Source organism: Synchiropus splendidus, chromosome 3 (assembly GCF_027744825.2).
Source record: "Synchiropus splendidus isolate RoL2022-P1 chromosome 3, RoL_Sspl_1.0, whole genome shotgun sequence".
NCBI lineage: Eukaryota > Metazoa > Chordata > Actinopteri > Syngnathiformes > Callionymidae > Synchiropus > Synchiropus splendidus.
The window spans coordinates 24,546,347-24,564,558 of record NC_071336.1 but is presented as its reverse complement, the minus strand read 5'-3'; the positions used below and the strand labels follow the sequence as shown (position 1 = coordinate 24,564,558).

General features: G+C 40.7%; 1 protein-coding gene across 1 annotated transcript in view; it reads right to left on the bottom strand.

Moving 5' to 3' along the window:
• Window positions 1-2,439: 2,439 nt before the first annotated feature.
• The window catches only part of LOC128755767 (collagen alpha-1(XXI) chain-like), a 45,791-nt gene continuing 30,018 nt past the window's right edge, over window positions 2,440-18,212 (bottom strand). Inside the window, exons 27-32 of the mRNA XM_053859750.1 lie at window positions 11,511-11,543; window positions 10,171-10,326; window positions 9,885-9,939; window positions 8,298-8,492; window positions 4,665-4,742; window positions 2,440-3,366 (exon numbers count right to left, since the gene is read on the bottom strand). Coding sequence (XP_053715725.1) covers window positions 3,179-3,366; window positions 4,665-4,742; window positions 8,298-8,492; window positions 9,885-9,939; window positions 10,171-10,326; window positions 11,511-11,543 — 705 coding nt within the window. The 3' untranslated portion in view covers window positions 2,440-3,178. The remainder of the gene's footprint in view (window positions 3,367-4,664; window positions 4,743-8,297; window positions 8,493-9,884; window positions 9,940-10,170; window positions 10,327-11,510; window positions 11,544-18,212) is intronic.

Below are 18,212 nucleotides of genomic sequence, written 5' to 3'. Positions count from 1 at the left end.
GGCTTGATTTCTGACTCATATACAACCACAAAATCAGACTCCTGAAACATGAACCTGGACACCAACATGTGCGTTACTCCGCATGTGAAACAAAGGCGTCTTTGATGTTTTGCTGTCTTATCGGTCCAAGCCAAATTCTGGTTTCACAAAGGATCCCGGCCATGAAGCTCATTTCTCCTCTATGAAATCGTACAAAGCCTGAACAAATCACGTCCACCTCCTTACAAACATCTTGGTTGCTGCTTGCATCCGTTGTTGAATGAGTCAGCCTCATTTTCTGTCTGCTGCCATGGTGAGCCCACCATTATGATCTAAATATCTGTAGCCCTGGATGGGGAAATAACTGCCTCATTGATCTTTCATCAAGTGTTATTTCCAAAACAACAACACATAATGCATCCATACACGGTCAAGTTCAGCTGGGTCATGCATCAAGACTAAGGTCATTATTGTGTAGGGATTGTTACGCCAGATCTGAAGTTTACTGGAGTGGTACAGTACTTCCATAGTCTGTGCGTTCACCATTACTTAAGGTGGCATTGGTCATATTTCTTGAGTCAAAGACGATTAGGAACACGGCCAGTGAAGTTTATGGATGTGTTGAAGAGGGAGATAGACATTGCCAACTGTGTTCAATTATTAATATAATTATTTATGTGATTCATCTACACTGCTGTGTACTTTACTGTTTTCCCAATGGATAAACAGTGAAAAATATCTTGTTCCATATTCCTGAGCCAACGTCTGAAGTAAATACGAAGATAAAAATGAGCACAGAAGTGACAAATATTACTACGAACCACAGAAAAGTAGAAAAAGAATCTTTTTTTAAGATGAGAGAAAATATGTGTTTACAATCAAGAAGCTTGGTGTAGCATTAAATTTGCGATAAACAGCAGGACAGTTCTGTAATACGAAGCAGAGCTTGAGAATGAAAGAAGCTACTGGTCGATAAATATACGGGTAGTTGTGCTATTCTATCTCTACCTCTCACATCTACGTGTTTGAAGAGTGTCTGTTGACTGTTGTGGTGAGTCGATGAGGTTTGTGAATGTTGCAGTTTCAAAGTTAGCATTTGGAAAACAGCTGCCTCGCTCGAAACTCTCTGTTTAAGCTACATAATGTCAAGTGGCTTGACATCACGTTTGTGCATTCGCCCATGCTTCAAGGAGGCGTATTCTTAAGGGTAAATTACTCGGAAATGCATGAACATGGTTCTTTCACGCTTCACAATATGCTCAAGTGACACTTTGTCACGTTAACACTGTAGATAACCAGAAGACGATAATAGGTCCCCTTTAATTATTTACATCCAGTGATCCATTATCAGGAGGAGGTGAAAATGTAAGTGCAGGAAGGGAAGAACAGGTGGAGGTGATTTGTGACATCAGGGGAGCAGCAAGAGTGACGGGTCAGAGAATATTCTGAGGTTGTCATTGTGAGTCAGAAAGACAGGATTAGAAATGAGTTTTTATCTGATGGACAGGTCACATGGATAAATGTTGAGACAAAGGTCAGGAGGCCAGATGATTTGGACACATGGAGGGGAGAGTCTGTGTTGGAGAAGGAGGAAGACAACCATTGTGGTCGGTGGATGAGGGAGATGAGGACATGAAAGGACAGATGTGACTCGGACAATGGGACTGAAGAATAACTTCATCATCCACCAAGTTACAAAACAGGATTAAAAAAATTGCAAAACAAAAGAAGAGTCCCAAAGATAGTGATGCCATAAGTCGGATCAAGAGACTCTTGTGCGTACTGCCAGGACTCATCAGAGGATTTATGTGTTGATATACAGACACTTCCATGATGATACGTCTATGTGTGCATAGGCATTTACGTCACCATTGTGGGTGGTTACGTGCAGTGACATGCAGGACCATCGCACTGAAAATGGAGTGTGAGATGACCCTCCCCTCGGGAGCTCCAGAGGAGCTCAGGGAAGCAAGACACAAGGAAACGACATTTACTTCAACATTTGCTCACTTAAAAAATGTAAATTTAAAAGCGATTCTTTGAAATCGTCGATCAAGGCCAAAGATTATAGAGCACCGAGAGAGGCATCTCGTGCCTATGAAACATTGCTCCCAAAATAGTTCTCATTAAAGCCCATTTGTGCTCCCTTGCATATGAAATTGCACCCGTCCATTTCAAATAGATCTCATGCGTTCTTTTACATTGATATTACTGTTCACCGGGGGTAGCAGCCTTCAAAACCAACATGGCGACTGTGGAAGAAGTATTGATAATGTACCCCTTACACACAAAAGAGGAAACAGAAGGCGCGTTGTAGGACGTGTTGGTCATGCTGAACCACACTACTATACACTTAAAACGTTTTATTTAAAAGAATAACTGGACTCATATCGTTCCACAAATATAATACATTCATTATTATGTATAAATATAAAAATTACTGAACAAAGTAAAAAAAAAAAAAACATTGAACACGTTATACCAAAGTCCACTCACACTCCCAACAAGACCTTTGGCCTCTCAAACTGGAAAAAAAATTAAATAAGTAAGTGGTGCTTCATTTCCGCCTCTTCAGATGCTACATGGTTTACTTCTGTTGAATATAGGGTCTGTCCTATTCTTGAATATTTTCACTTCCTTGCTTGTATTTACAGCTGTCTTGGAATGAGAGCATGTGTGTTTGTGTCATGTGATCAAAATATATGTTGGGAATTAAACAGAGCTACATTTTGCTAATGTACCCTGAAATATATTGAATTCAAAGGCAATTTCTCAACGTTCACGCAAACAATTTAAGTTATTTCGATCAGGCTTTCAAAGAGGTTAAGAGGTAGCTGGTTTAATGTCAAATGTTTCTTAAATCCTCATATGCTACAATTTAAAAGGCTAATCTGTTTTTCTCCAGATTAGCGCCCACTGTTTAGACCTGCCATTAGGAGATAAAAGTGTACAGCATCCAAGTTAGCTCCTAGTCTGCTAAGAGCGACCATCTTTGATCATGGATTCCACGGCCACGATTCCCTCCCCAGCCCGTTTCAGTTCAGCTCATCTTAATGAGTTTATTTCTGCCTCGAGTGCAGCTGTGCTCCACACGATCCGTGCGCACCGTCACACATGTTCATCTGCGACACAGTAAATCACATCCTCCGAAAATATGGGTGTCGAAACCGGGAGCAACCTCTCCCACGCTGCCGTGTCATCACACATTAGGGCCTTTGCTGTAATGTTCCCTCAAGTCGTAGGTCTGATAACAGGTTGACGCGTCGCACACGCCTGGTACTCCAGGATATCCCCTTTTACCAGGATCTCCGGGGGGGCCGGGCTTCCCAGGAATTCCCTGGTTTCCAGGATGGCCAATTCCGTCGAAGCCACGAGGACCCTGAACCCCTGCGGTGACAAGGCACATGGAGAACATCAAACACGGGTGCAGCCTCTTTAATGGCTGTGGTGTCAAAGGTTGGAAAAAGTGTGTCCCTCTGTGATCTGTCCCGGTCATAAATTGCTTTTCCTCAACTAATCTGTGACCACTTGATAGCAGCTCTCGGCTTTTCTACGGAAACACTTTTTCCCCCATCGCTGACAGAGTATCCACCCACACATTTGTTAAATATGTATCACTCTCAGCCGAGCAGGTTCTTTTAGGAGGCACGTCTGAATAGCGAGAAGTCAGGATACCATGACTCACCAATGATTTAAGGAGTACATTCAAGCCACAGGCTACTTTTAATTACACCGTCTTAAAAATATATAATAGGACAGAAAAAGATATTTCAGTCGCTTGAAAAAAAACGAATTTTCTTGGAGCTAATTTGAGTTAAATTGTCATATTTTGATAACCTAGTCCGAATTATAGGAACTGCGGGGTGAGCTCACATCTGCATAAGGAATTGTGGAGTGTCAAACTGAAATGAAAGCCAGTCAGTGTCGCAAACTTTGTGTTCTCTTCTGGATCACAGTGGCTACTGACTTCACTCCCCTGCATTTCAACACGTAATTCAAAATTCACCTGCAATTCTCATGGCCAAACATATCGCTGGCGCTTCTCATACCTCTTTACAGCAGGGCACATCCTGATTTGGCCCCATCCCAACCCCATATTATCCTCTGCTGGCCTTCAGCATTGCATCAGACGCAGTGGGCAGCGCATCACGTAACACATAGTCAGAGGCTGGGGTAAGCTAAGCCATGGGATGGCGCTGCTTTCGTTCTACTTGTAACAACCTGTCAATTGCTAGTCAATATAATATAGTCACGGTGACTTCCTAAGAGCCACTTAAGGGGTTATATATATGGCAACTGACATCCAATGTCATTCAGTGACAAAAGCTTCTAAACACGCTGCCTCTCATTAGCACCTGCTAACTGTTAAATTAGCTGCCATCAGTGCTACTGAAAAGTTAGCTATTCACTATTCAATGAAGCTTTATACTTAGACTTGCCTCGGCTAGTTATCTTATGCCGATATATGTATCCGATATCCGATATTCTCGACAATGTTTCGTCATAATGCCTAGAAAAATGCTACCGTGCTTTACGAACTTTTCTTCATACTTACGGATATAAGTAGGAGGAGCATGGGTTGGCAAGAATAAAAGAGACTAGCTCTTCTCTTTTAAATACTAGTAGTATATTTATACATCGTATAAATAAAATCCTGAATTCTCATCCTCATATTTTTCACCAACCTGGCTGTCCAGGGGGTCCTGGAGGTCCTTGGTAGCCCTCTCCTTTGCCACCCTTGAGCCCTCTTGGTCCCATGTCACCTGAGGGGCAAAATAGCATCATCAAACATGGATCTGAATTCAGTGAGTGGCTCATTGGATTATTACATTGGCGCTCAAGTGACTGTGGAAATTCATTTCACTCTCATTTTAAGGTGAGCATTATTTTAAGTCCTTCTAAATGAGCAAGCTTGCAGTTTCAGCAAGAGACTTTGCTATTTAGGGTTCTAAAAACAGAATCACTGGGCGTGATTTGTTATTTGCTGCCTCTGGTGACTCAGATTATTTGTTTTTGTTTGCTTATAACTCACGGGCTCTGAAATTAAAACTAAACAGGGCTGATTGTTTTACTTTCATTCGGCTCTTCTGAGCTCAGCTCAGTAGAAGTATGTCAGACCTCAAAAAAGTAATGTTCACTTTGAAAGACAAATTGAAGATGCCACTCTCAAATTCTGGATACATTACTTGGGTTTATGTGCTTCTATTGTTGCACTTGCACTGCATTGTAAAGCACTTCAAAATTGCCTCCGGAAGGGAATGTGAGCAATAAACACATTTTCCTTGCTTGCCTACTCAATCATACACAACTATGTCCCAATGCCCTGCCACTTCCCTCAGTGCTCCGCTTCATCGCTTCAAGAATTCACCCAATTTGAGTCTGACTGTCTTCCAGAATTATTCACCCTTACAAAGGCAGAAATGTAAATATACTGTAATTAACTGTGTTTACGCTGATGATAGGTCACTTGCTTGCCTTTGTAACTTGAGAAGGGCAACAAGTTTTAACAGAATTTTCGTGAAGCTGAAGGTGTTGATGCATCATCTGACCAGGATATAGGACAGACATATGCTTCACATGTATCATCTTTTCAAATATAAATGTTTTGCATCAGGTAGAAAGTGCCACTGAATTCTTCATTTGAAGCTACATTTACATGTAAAATGTTTATTTAAATCTGATCGCAGCTGCCAGAAGTGATGTCATCGCCCTGCAAACACATTTGATAAGGGGATACCGAGTGGAAAGGAGTGAAACAGCAATTTTTTTTTATTTATTTATTTATTTTTCACAGATCCGCTCGTGTGCTTATGAAAGTAGCTGGACAAACCAGACCAAAGTGGCCAAAGCTTCATTTTCCAGAAATGAGAAATTGTTTGTCTACTATGTGTGCATTTTGTTTTACTAATTTTGAGGGTGGAAAATTTGTTTGAAAAAATAAAAAAAAATAGAAAAAGCCTTCAGACTGCAGAGTCTTACAGTATGAAAAAAAAACAAAAAAAAAACACCCATATAATAGGCCAGGACAATATGCACAATATTCTCTTGATGCTTGTTTGCCGATTCAATTTATATTGCGATTGTGATTTATTCATTTAAAAATAAATAGCAAAAAATATGCAAATGACCGACATTTGGTGGTTGTATTTGTGTATTTATAAAGAGTATTATTCACTCTTAATAAGTATACAAAGCGGTTTATGTGCAATGGCAAAGTGCCAAAACAGCTTCTGGCAGTCATATTTTTGGGGCTAAATTGTTTCAGCTACTGAGGGCCTCATAATGTGGGAAAAATCAATTATGTGCAGAAATATCGATAATATTCTCACGAAAAAAACAGTAATATATTTGAGAATCGACTGTTGTCCCCAGCCCTATCATGCAAGAGAGTGACCCAAAATGAGGCGAGGGATCACTGTATCACGATTTCAGTCATGTTTTACTGTTTACTGTGAATCCAAAGGCGTTGTGAGCAGAGTGACATGCATTAACCTGTACTCATCATTCGCCTTTTTAGTGGCTGGATCGCTTTCATTCTAGGAAGCAGGACGCCACAAGCAGTGTGGTGTGTGTATAGGCACCACGAGCTGATCAGTTGTTTGCTGCTCTGGATGGACGTGTCAGCTAAATCATATGTAATGGAATGTATGCACGTTTTTTTTTTTGTTTTTTTTCCACCCCTCGGCTCCATGTGGGCTTTTTAGTGCATTAACCTCCATCTTAACATTTCAGTCACTGCTTGCTAGAGATGAAACAGCTACGGCGAGGCATTATGAGATGTTATTCCATGCCTGTAAGATTTGTTTGCTTCATGATCAAGTAATTCATTCACAAAGATAGTTTACTGGTTCATTTTTAAAACATACTTTCTGGACACAGATTAGATGTGGCTCCATAAAACACACACTAACACTTGTGTTGACATGATGATCAAGCTTTTTTTCTCTATATTTAATGTCTCGAAGTAAAGGCTGATCGCCTCAGAGGCCAATATTTTACATTTTAATTCGCACTCAGCTGAGGTTCTCGTCATGCAACGGCATTTACAACCATCTTTCGATCTACATGCCTTGAGTTACTCTCCAACAAGCCACAAGTAAATTGCACTTGACGTGTAAAACTCATTTCCATTTTGCATCACTGAATAGGGGATATTTTCGCTGCGTGCGGGCAAATCTAAATGACACCAATGAGCAACAAGCATTTTATCAGCCGGCAGTCAATTTGGCGCAGATTTGAAGCGAGAAATATGCAGTTATACAAGTTCTTAATATTAAACACTGAGGCGAGATTGATGTCTCTAAAAGTTGCCGTGCCTGTGAGCCAACGAGTTAAAGTCTCACCCAGCGGTGAAGTGGTACACTTTGGCGTCTTCCACAGCCGATTAGTCGCTCTGTCTTGTGGCACTGACGATGAATCAAATTCAACTCATAATCGTGCTGTTGTATTTTGACGTTCACTGATGTGCTTTTCCCCCCTAACCCTGCTTTATGTGGTGTAATGAGCGTCGGTAAATCACGTTTGAGCAGGCAAATACACTTTCTGTGGCGCTGCTTTATGTAGCGCCGCTGCCACGACAGCCTGTCAGATGATACACATGAGTATATGTGTGCGGAAGTATTTATAGTACCTTTTCAAAACGTACATAAAATGTAAATAATATAGATTTTTTATTTAAAGAAAAAGTCAAGTAAATAAAGATGTTATATAATAATTTGATTTTTTTTGAATTAATAAATATGTGTGCATATTTTTAAAAAAATCTTATTTATATATATATATATATATACATATAAATATATATATGTTCTCAGTATTGAAGAACTCTATATGTGGGCACACTAAGATAAAGAAAATGTATTTTCAAATGTATATTTTTATATATTTTGGATGTCAATGGATTAGGTTTTCCATTTCAATATGTTTTATGGTGGGAAGGATGGTTCAAATTTGGACAGGCATTTTTACCTTACTTGTGATGTTGCGTGGTATATACTGTACGTTACATGACCATGAACTTGACTCATGGCAACATCTATGTCATCGGCCTTTGGTGAAAGGAATGCAACAGGAGGGGAAACATTTCATTCAGTTGAAAGTCCAATGCATAAACACGACACATGGGAGGCGTCAGTCAGGGTCAAAAGAGTCCACTCCACGATTGTCAATGTGCAAGAGTGAGTGAGAGATGCGACTGAATCATGGTCATATGAAACACATTTTAAGAGCTGAATTTACCATTCAAAAAAACTTTTGTTAAGATACATATGATTGGTCAATGACGTTGACAAAGCATACCAACCCGCCATGATGGTTACCTTTGAGTCCAGCAGATCCTTGCATTCCTGGGGGGCCCGGGTAACCTGGAGTCCCAGTCCGTCCAGGGTAGCCTGGGGTTCCCATTGATCCTTTGGGTCCTGGAGCTCCTGGTTGACCTGGGGGCCCCTTCACACTGTGACATGGCTCGCAGCTTGCAGGAGGTGCCAAAGTCTGAAGCAGCACTGGGAGTTGGTCTGCAGGGCAAAGTCATTTACTTTGTCATCGAAACTGACTCAGTGATGGAAGATTATCTATTAAAGGATGGTCAGTAGGAGTGAAGCACAGATTGATATTCGTTCACATTTGCTGTAAATAGGCCTGCATTTTGTAGTTGGATCAATGATATCTAGACCTCTGAGCCATCCCTCACTCTCGTGTTGTATGGCTTTCAAATTCAGATTATGTTTTTCTGACGTAGCCCAGAATACTGTGCTCCAAAGCTAAATTAATGTACCGGGAACAACATATATTCAACAACATATATTAACCTGCTATGGTAATTTTTCATCAACCACATATTCTACAATAAGAAAAGTCTTTGCAGCATCTGTACATGTCTGGTTTCAGCAAGGGTTGGTTTTGTTTATGCCTTTTACTGGAGCATGTTGTCCACTTCAGTTTTTGACACAAAGCTCACCACTGACATTTACGTGAAGGAAAATGCCATGGAATGTCTGAAGTCAGGGGTAACGTAGGGCCAGTATAGGAATGTGGTGAAAGCTAAGGCCTGTGCCTCTTCCAGTGCCACAGCACCTGACCTTGATGATTTATTTCCCATTTGCAGGTGCTCCAACAAGAGAGTCGTTTTGTTCGGGCTGTGTCTGACCATAGCCTGTGGATTGTAATCCAGCTGCTTGACCAGCCTGCATGTCAGGGTCCCACTGATACCCGCTGGACAAGGACAATTCTTGAGTTTATGCTCATGAATGTGATGAATCACTCCTTCTCTGTTCCCATATGTGGAGCTTGTCTCATGGGAGTCCTTGCGGCCCATAACAGCATGGCTCCATATAGTCAAGGACTAATGGGTTTCGGTGAAACACTGTCCTCATTGTCAGAGGCCAAAACTAACCATGTCAGTTTGGGTTTGAGGTTTCACTGAAATTGTTCAAAGCCAAAAATGATCTACGCCATTGAGTGCCATCTTGTGGTCACTGAAAATGAGGTTACTGTTTCGTGAAACCTCATTCACTACCAACTAAGGTGATTGGAAGGAAGGATTCATGGAGGAAATGAATGAAGGAAAACCATCCAGAAAGACCATCCTGGTCACTTGTTTTCATTGTGTGTTAGAACCAGGATACCAACATGTCAGTGATGCGGGAAGTGCCTTTAATTTACTTTTTGTATTCCATAATGCACCATTAGAAATGATTCCTGCACATAACACTGGAGAGTCCTCAGAAGTCCTTGTTTCAAGTGGAATTAAGTCCATAAATATTAACCGTTCCATTTATTATGTAACTTTTTCATGAATGATTACTTCACTTTTTTGGTGGTTTAATCCCATGACTTCACTGGATTCTGCTTCTGAGAGCGAAACTCTGCTTTCCATTTCAGCCAAATGCTACAAAGCAGATACTCACTGCGCAGCACATCCGAGCAGAGCTTCAGCAGGTGCTCGTCGGAGGGAGGCTTGCCCTGAAATACACCAATGCACTTTGTTTCAGCGGAGCTGCTAAGCACAGTTATTCCAGGATCAATTCTGGCAGGATATGTGCAGATTTTTGTATTCACCCGAAAGCCTTATAACATCGACACTTGAACTCGCGCTGCTTCCATTTACGACTGCAGGTTAGAAATCATTGGTCTGCACTAAGAGTATTATACGTCATGCATTCCGCAGGGCTTGGTGAGCGCAGCCACACTTACAGGTTTTCCAGGATATCCAGGTTGCCCCGGTTGGCCAGGCAATCCATCTTCGCCCGGGAATCCCCTGGGACCCACGATTCCAACGTGTCCTGTGTGGCCCTTGTCGCCTTTTTTCCCCTCAGGCCCTCTGGGGCCGACTTCACCTGACACCCCTCGCTAAAACAGCGGGACATTGAGAACATTTTTGGTTTGGTAACCACAGAACACTACACAGATGGCAGGAGTCCTAGCGAGCCTCACATGCTGTTTACTGTTGATGTGTTTTTCTTTTTCTTTTTGGATACTTCGTATGTGCTCAGTGTGGAAAAAATTAAATACTTATGATTATGATTTCATATATAGATAGATAGCCCTCCATTGTCTTTCTCATTTTTCTCATTTTTTTTTTTTTTATGCAAACTTGGATGGATCCAATGAACTGTGCTTCTATGGATAATAACAGGTTTTTTGAACCACAAATCCCTTGAAGGATTAGTCACATTGTTGTGAAACTACTGCCACCTGCGGCCCAAAACAGCAACTGTTAATTTGTGATCAATCACATTTCAAATGCTAAACTGGATACGTAATTTTATAGAAAATAAATGGGTTGAGAGAGAAGAGTGTTTTTTTTAATAATTTGATTTTATATTTTGGAGGGAAAAAAATGGTTTCAGTGTTTGACTGTAAACTACTAATAAAGGTGACTAACCAATTTGAATTTTCAGTTAAAATAATAACGTTTTTTGAAATTGTTTTAAAATTCTTCGTTTTCATACAACCCGATATAAAATCAAACCTTGAGCTATTTGTTCAAATTAATGTTCAACACTTTTATATTTAATTTTTGAAACATGTTATGAAGAACATATAGGCAAGTGACAACAGAGCAGACTAAACATGCTGTTCCACAACACTACTGTGGGAATTTATTTATCTAATATCGTGCATTTATCAATTTATTATTTATTAAATTGACAATTGTTAAATTCAAAATAACCAAATCACAGCCTATATTGAGGATCTAAGCTAGCCGCTGCTAATGCTACATATGCCGTGATTTAGATCAATGGATGCGTCGTACACCGTGGACCTACATCACAGAACCCGAACAACAGAGAGAGGCTGGAGCTAAATAAATTGTGATTCCGCAGACAGCACAGTGAGAGTTTGATATTTCCGATGTGACAAGTGCTTTTGTGATGTATATTTTTGCCCACGGGAAACAAGATGGCAGATTTCTTCAGGCCTAAAATGTATCATGTCTGTGAGCATTCTGTGGCAGCTGTGCGGGCTTGACAGTGGTGCTGAATGAGAGAGAATGGATTAGATCTAATACCAAAAAGTCTAATTTGACAAACCTCTCCTTTGCTTCCCCTGGGTCCCACTTCACCCTGATGGAAAAGAGAACAGAGAAGGAGGGGGAGGAAAAGAGAGGAAGGAGAAATGGAGACAGTTTGAAAGTTGCGCTTCCATATCAAAGGCTGAGACAGTATGTCAGAGACGCTTCTGCTCGTTGCTCTGCATTCATAATACAGAAGCGCTTACTTTACTGTCAGAGCTGCGGGGTTACAAAACACATTTGAGATCGGTTATTGCAATGTGCTCTCGAGTACTTTTGGCTGCTGGCTTCTGCATGATGAAAATGCGTCTATTAAGCCTTCAGTGTGAAAATATAAACACTCCTCTTGTTCTATTACGGTGCGATCGCGGCACACGGAGGTGCTGGATGACATTTTCTGTGCTTTAATCAACGCAGGACGCAACCTCATAGCTCACCGTGAAATGGCATCGACGTGCGCTGTGTTTTGCTGAATATCTTCACACCGTATTTAAACAGAAAATGCTGATGCTTTTTTTAAGAAGTGGACTGAGAAAAAATGGCGATCTATGTACACAACACCTGGAGGTACTCATTCATATTTATGAGCATTTATTAGTTTTATTTATTTTTCTATTCCCTTAAACTGTCAGTCAGGGCACATTTTGAAATTAAATACATGTCCAGGGCTTATAGTTTTCTTCTACATGCAAAGAATGAACCATTTTTTTTCATTTTTATGATGGTCATTTTTCTTTCTTTGTTCCTAAATTTGATTTTGTTGTTCAGGCCGAATACAGGTCATACGTTTTCCAGTATGACAGTGTGATGAGTAAAATTTCCGTCCTTCCTCGAGCCGTCTTCTCGGTCCAGCTGCGTCCAGACAGAGACCCAGATTTCCCCTCATTTCTTAGGCCCTTCACCTCAGCAAATACAGCGTTGCTGGGCCTTTCAGTGGTGAAATACTGAGCGCTGTCAAACATTTTCTAGCACCTTAGAACGTAACGGCGACTGGCCATCAAACACTCATAAATCTATCCTGAGTTCACAGAACCTCCCATAACCAGAACCGCTCTGTCAATTCCTTATTGTTATCCATTTCAAAGAACAGCTTATCACTGGTCACAACAAGTGATTTGGGCTCGAGAGGTGGAGATTTAAGTTGTGTCACCTCCACTACCTGCATGTCCACCTAATAATGGAGCAGTTCAAACAATATAAGACCTGCTACCAAACCAGAAGTGGGCAAAGTCCAGCCATATGTGGCCCTTTGTCTGGATTCATAAGGCCCTAATGAGAACAAAACAGCAATTGTGTGATTCCAATTCCTCACATAACTCATTTTCTTTCTTCCCTGTCACGACTCCTCCTGCCCTGCTTTTAATTTTGTCAGCTACTTCCTGTTCCTCCTTGACTGTGTTTGGATTTGTACTATTTCTTACTCCCTGGTTTGGCCTGTTTTTGCCATGCGCCCGAGTGTTTTCGTAAGTCCATCCTAATTTATATTCTTTCCTTTCATATTTCTTTGTTCCTCGTGTGTTTTACTGCACTCCTTGGACGACCAATTGCTGTGTTTGCTCTGTTTGCTTGCTTTGAACCTTTGGTTCTTTGTTTTGAACTTCCTATTTGTGTTGACCCTGCCGTTTTTGTAATAAACCTTGTTTGCGTAGTTTTGTGTCTGCCAGACACTGCTTCCTGCTCTTTGGTTACTCTTGTTGTCTTCGCCATTTTTTCTTTATGAATGACCATTTTAATGATTGAATTTGTCCCTCAAAATAAATACATACATTTAAAAAAGAAAGTCATAAGAGAGTCATAAGATAAACATTATTTTATATATTCTAAAGATTTAAATAAAAGGAAATATAGAATCAAATACCTTAACCGTATGATGGCGTCTTTACCTAATTTTGTAATATTCCTGTCCCAAAAATGAAGTTTCATTTAAGATTCTTTTTCTTCTGTCCCCCGCCACGTGTTAGTCACAGAAATGATGCTGGCTCCTCAGGGAATGTAACTGCCCGGACACACTGTATATTACTGTGATGTGTGATGTGTTGAGGTTTCATGACACTCTGTACTGATTTTCAGAGGCCACCAGATGGCACTGTCTGCTGTAAAAAATTTTGGACTTCAACAACTTCAACAAGTCAATGAACCCTCACTCTCTGCAATACTGTTTCATGATACCTCATCTACCCATAACTACTGTATACAGCTGACAGTTGAGACATGTGACTGTGTGCATTTGTCCTGGAACATCCAAAGACTGTTGGCATGTTTCCAGTCATTCAAACCACCCTGTTAAGCCAAAGGAATTGGAAGACATTTTTGACTTGGTTTATGGGGTCTGGATGTTGCATTGACACTCTTCTGAATATTATGGAGGAGTACATATCAGTTTATGTTGTTATTTTAGGATTCATTCAACTGTATTTCCGTCAAACTAATTTGTCAGGTGTCACAAAACATTGACCAAGGATTTATGTGGGAAAAGATGAAGCAAATAACATTATGGCTGGTGAAAGATGGGGAGCTGAGTCACGAAACTTCAGTGCCTTAGGCAAGATGTTTAACTTCAAACATCTAAAAGCCCCACCTAAATAACTGGGAGTGAATCTCCAACAGAAGTTTGATGAAATGCAACTTTCAAATCATCAAGTTTTCTTCTTCTTTCTTCTACACTCCAGAACAGTGGTGTTCCTTGCTCCAGGTATAGGAACAGCATTTATAATATATACTGCTAGACCAAGCTAACAATCTGATAAATAACTTGAGGGCAGTGTGTGATGTAAAGATTTGGATTCAGGAGACAGCGGCGCAAGGCTGCAGACAAGCTTCACTTTTGTTGTCCAGAACTGTAATGGAAGGGACCGTATCCTGAGCTGCACCGCAGGTTCATATTTATTTCACCCACTGGGAAGAAAAAAAAAATCTGTCTGAAGGCATAATTTGTCTGCTATTCAACTCCACACTTGTGATTCAGTGCAGATGCGATTGGCCTTGAGAGAGTGTCACGTGGAGTTGCTCTGAAAAGCGGAATTATAGAGCGGGAACAATAACCTAGAGATGTCATAGACAAGACTGCACTTAGGCACGCGCCATTCACTTCGTGTATACACTTCGAATCACCCTTTTTCAGCCCACAGAAATTAGAAAAACACCTAAGGGTTCATATTATATGCATCGTGGGAATAGGTGTAGTCAGAGTAGTTCACTTTTTTATTTGTACATGGATAATGGCTCGTCTTTCACAGGGACAGTATTTCCTTTTTTAGACTGTATTCAATGTGCCATACAATTTCATGAGAAGTTCGCATTACAAAGAATTCCTCATGTCTAGTTTCAAATACAGTTTCAGCTGCGCCTTAAATGATGATCGACTCATTTTCACATCACAATACGGGATGTGTCGATCATTCCTAGCTGTCGCCTTTGTTGTAGCTCGAAGTTATCTGCTGTCGACTATACAGTTTCTTACTCTTTTAAAATGACAACCAAAAATCATTCTCTTAACTATGGAATTTATTCTCAAGGGCTTGCGGGAGCGATGTTGTGTTCGCTTTGGATGTTGCTGGAGTCCTTTGATTGTGGCACATCAAACCTCAAGTTGTTTCCAACAAAGCCAGACTGATGTTGATCAGTTGAAATTTAAAGAACGCTCTGCTCTCTCTTCTATTTCTCCACACGATTGTGGAAAGAGCAGTGTTTCATGATGTGTATGAAATAAATGCCTCATAAAAACGGAGCACTAATGTTCGTATGATTGTAGTGTTTATGGGGCCTGAATCTCCTCTCTTATTTGGTGCTATATTTCACATCGTAGGATGGTAGATGTGGAGTTATCAGGTTTGTTTATGCGATTGATTTCTATATATTTCATCGGGATATAAAGGATAAAGTGCCTCTCGTCGGAATGAGCAGGTCTGGTTATAAGTTACCATAGCAACAGGTATTCTCAGCTGCCAGTGGGGAGAAATAAAGACATCTACCTCGCACGGCTTCCGCACAGCTGCGGCGTGATCGACCGTCCAATTATTCCACATATGAAACTAAATTTCGACTCAAATTTTCCATTTTATCATCTTCCCAGGGCCAACACCACTGGCCCGGTCTTCTGTACACCAACTGACTGCACGATCGATTCTAGGTAGACTCTCAAATAGAAGTGTTCATGTTGTCACTTTCTGTCTTTAACCCTCTTTTCTTGAATTGAATATTGTGAATATTGTAATGAAATAGTAAGTAAACTTTTGTTTGATCTATAATACTTTTTCACCCGTGACCTTCCCAGTAACGCGTCATTCAAAATGATCACCACCCTCTTAAAGTTGAAAATGTAAATCTGTGTTCATGTATTTGGATTTGAATGTTGTTTTTATAGATTTTTATTTATTATAGTGTTACGCAAATATCAGCAAACCAGTCGACTTACTATAGTCTCTGCCACCCAGCATGCATTGCAGAAGTGATGGGTAGATGAGGTTTCATGAAACTGTGTCCAGATTTTCAGAGCCCACCAGATGGCGCTGTCTGCTGTAAAATGTTTGTGTGTGTGTGTAATTTAACAACTAAATCAGGCCTGGCCAACCCGCGGCTCTTTCCCCAGTTTCATGCGGCTCTTCACCAAATGAGCCACCAAACTGGCTGCGATTTTGGTCAAGTTGCTATTGAGACGATGCTTTCTATGGGAAATAAGACGAAAAAGTAAGAGCTATTCCGGCGAATGGTCAAAATATTGCTCTAAGACTTTGACTTGCGTTTAACTTTGAAACATAATAAACCTCACCGCACATGCTCCAAAGCCGATGTAAGTCACGGTCCTAAGACTTGGACTGTCATCAGATCCACGAGCAACACAATTTACATGACTTAGTTACACGTTTCACTTTGTCATTCCCTAAACTAAAGGCATGCCATGTGTTTCACCTGTTATTCATTGTTGATCATGGTGAAGTCTGTTTAATTCAGTGGAGTGAAGATGAGACGCTCCAGTCTGCAGCGTCTCTCATATACACAGACGGTGTGACAGGGTGACGTTACTGGCGGCATGAGCCACGGAAAAATATATATAAGTAAAATAAATGCTGCATACATTTCTATCTACACCACTTGATATTTCGAGGAGGATCACGGTAAAATGTAAAAATACATGCACATGAGACACACACCGGACGCGAACCAGCAACCTTGTGACACACAGGGATGTGCTTTAGCTGCTACACTACACACAAGTCACATGACCAGATGTTCAGGTGAGTCTCACAGCCTTTCATATTTGTAGAATAAGGCTCTTTCCAGCAACACAGTAAACAAGTGACTCGTCGGCCACCCCTGAACCAAATCAATGAAACCTCATCATGTCTAAACACCATCTAGTGACCTCTGAAAATCATGACACCTTTTCATCAACCCAGCAATACTGTTTCATGATGCCTCATCGAACCATTGTAAGACTGAAAGATTCCTTTCATTCTCAACAGTAAAGGTTGTTGACAGAAGCACTTCGTAGATATGTTAGTTGTGCACTTAATATTTACAATCCATTTCAATACATTGGAGATTGTTATTTGTTTTTGGCAAATTAAGGATATATATTTAGCTCAGCTACATTATTTTGGTTGTCAACTGAAACACTTATACTACTAAACTATATATCCCCAAATGTGTCGTTTATTGTCTGAACTTTTTTCCAATTGAGGTAGTTGTGACTATTAAAAAATGTAATGCAAACTTTTCATTTTTAATGTCACGCTAACCCATTTTTAGAGTGCAGAGTAAGTCAAACGTTATTAAGAGTCGCAAAGAAAAATGAATGTTGAAAATAAAAATGTATTGCAGGGTTTGATAGAAGGAAGAAATTGATTCTAAACCAGGCTAATATGCAACTGGTATCTCAGTTAATCTCATTTTTTGATTCCATTAATAAGGTCACTGGGGGCCGGAGCCTAGCCCAGGCAACTGGGGTGCGAAGCGGAGGAGACCCTGGACAAGTCGCCAGTCAATCACAGAACACATACAGACAGACCACCACTGACACACACTCCTCACCACTGACTGAAGACTGAGGGAAGAAGCTCACACAAGAGGAAGAACAGTAACTCCACACACTCCCTGCCGCCACACTCAAACCAACAACCTTCAAGCTGTGAGTCTGAGACATAAAACCACCACACCAAGATGAAATCTAAAACACCAGGTTTTGCACAGACCCTGATATCACACTGCTTGCATGAAGACAAGAGTAGCCCCACAAACAGCGCTTTATTCAGGAGAAAGGTTACCTGCCGCTTCAGGTTTTAAAACACTGTGCAGGTTTTCATTTATATTGGCCTCATAAGCAGCTTTCCATCATACCTTTTTCACTGCGCTGTGTATTTTCTTTCCATACTTATTTCGTTGTCATTCCCATTACATTTATTAGCAGCGATCACTGCCATAATCTGATCATTCCAAGCCAATAAATTCCAATGAATCAACAGTTCATGTGAACATACATGACGTTTCAATCCGAGTCATGAATGAGCCTGTAAGAAGCCTAAGTCTAAAATAGCCTACAGCTGTAAATAAAGCTTGTATCAAGACGGTTCACTCTGTCAAACTTGACCAAACATTTGTCAGGGATTGTTTCATGTCTGAACTGGTGTCAGCACGAGCGTCAATTCTACATAATAGTGTGGAGTCAGCATTGCAGAACAACCATCTGCCAGCTTATTTCCACCTCCTTTTAGCTACAAACGTC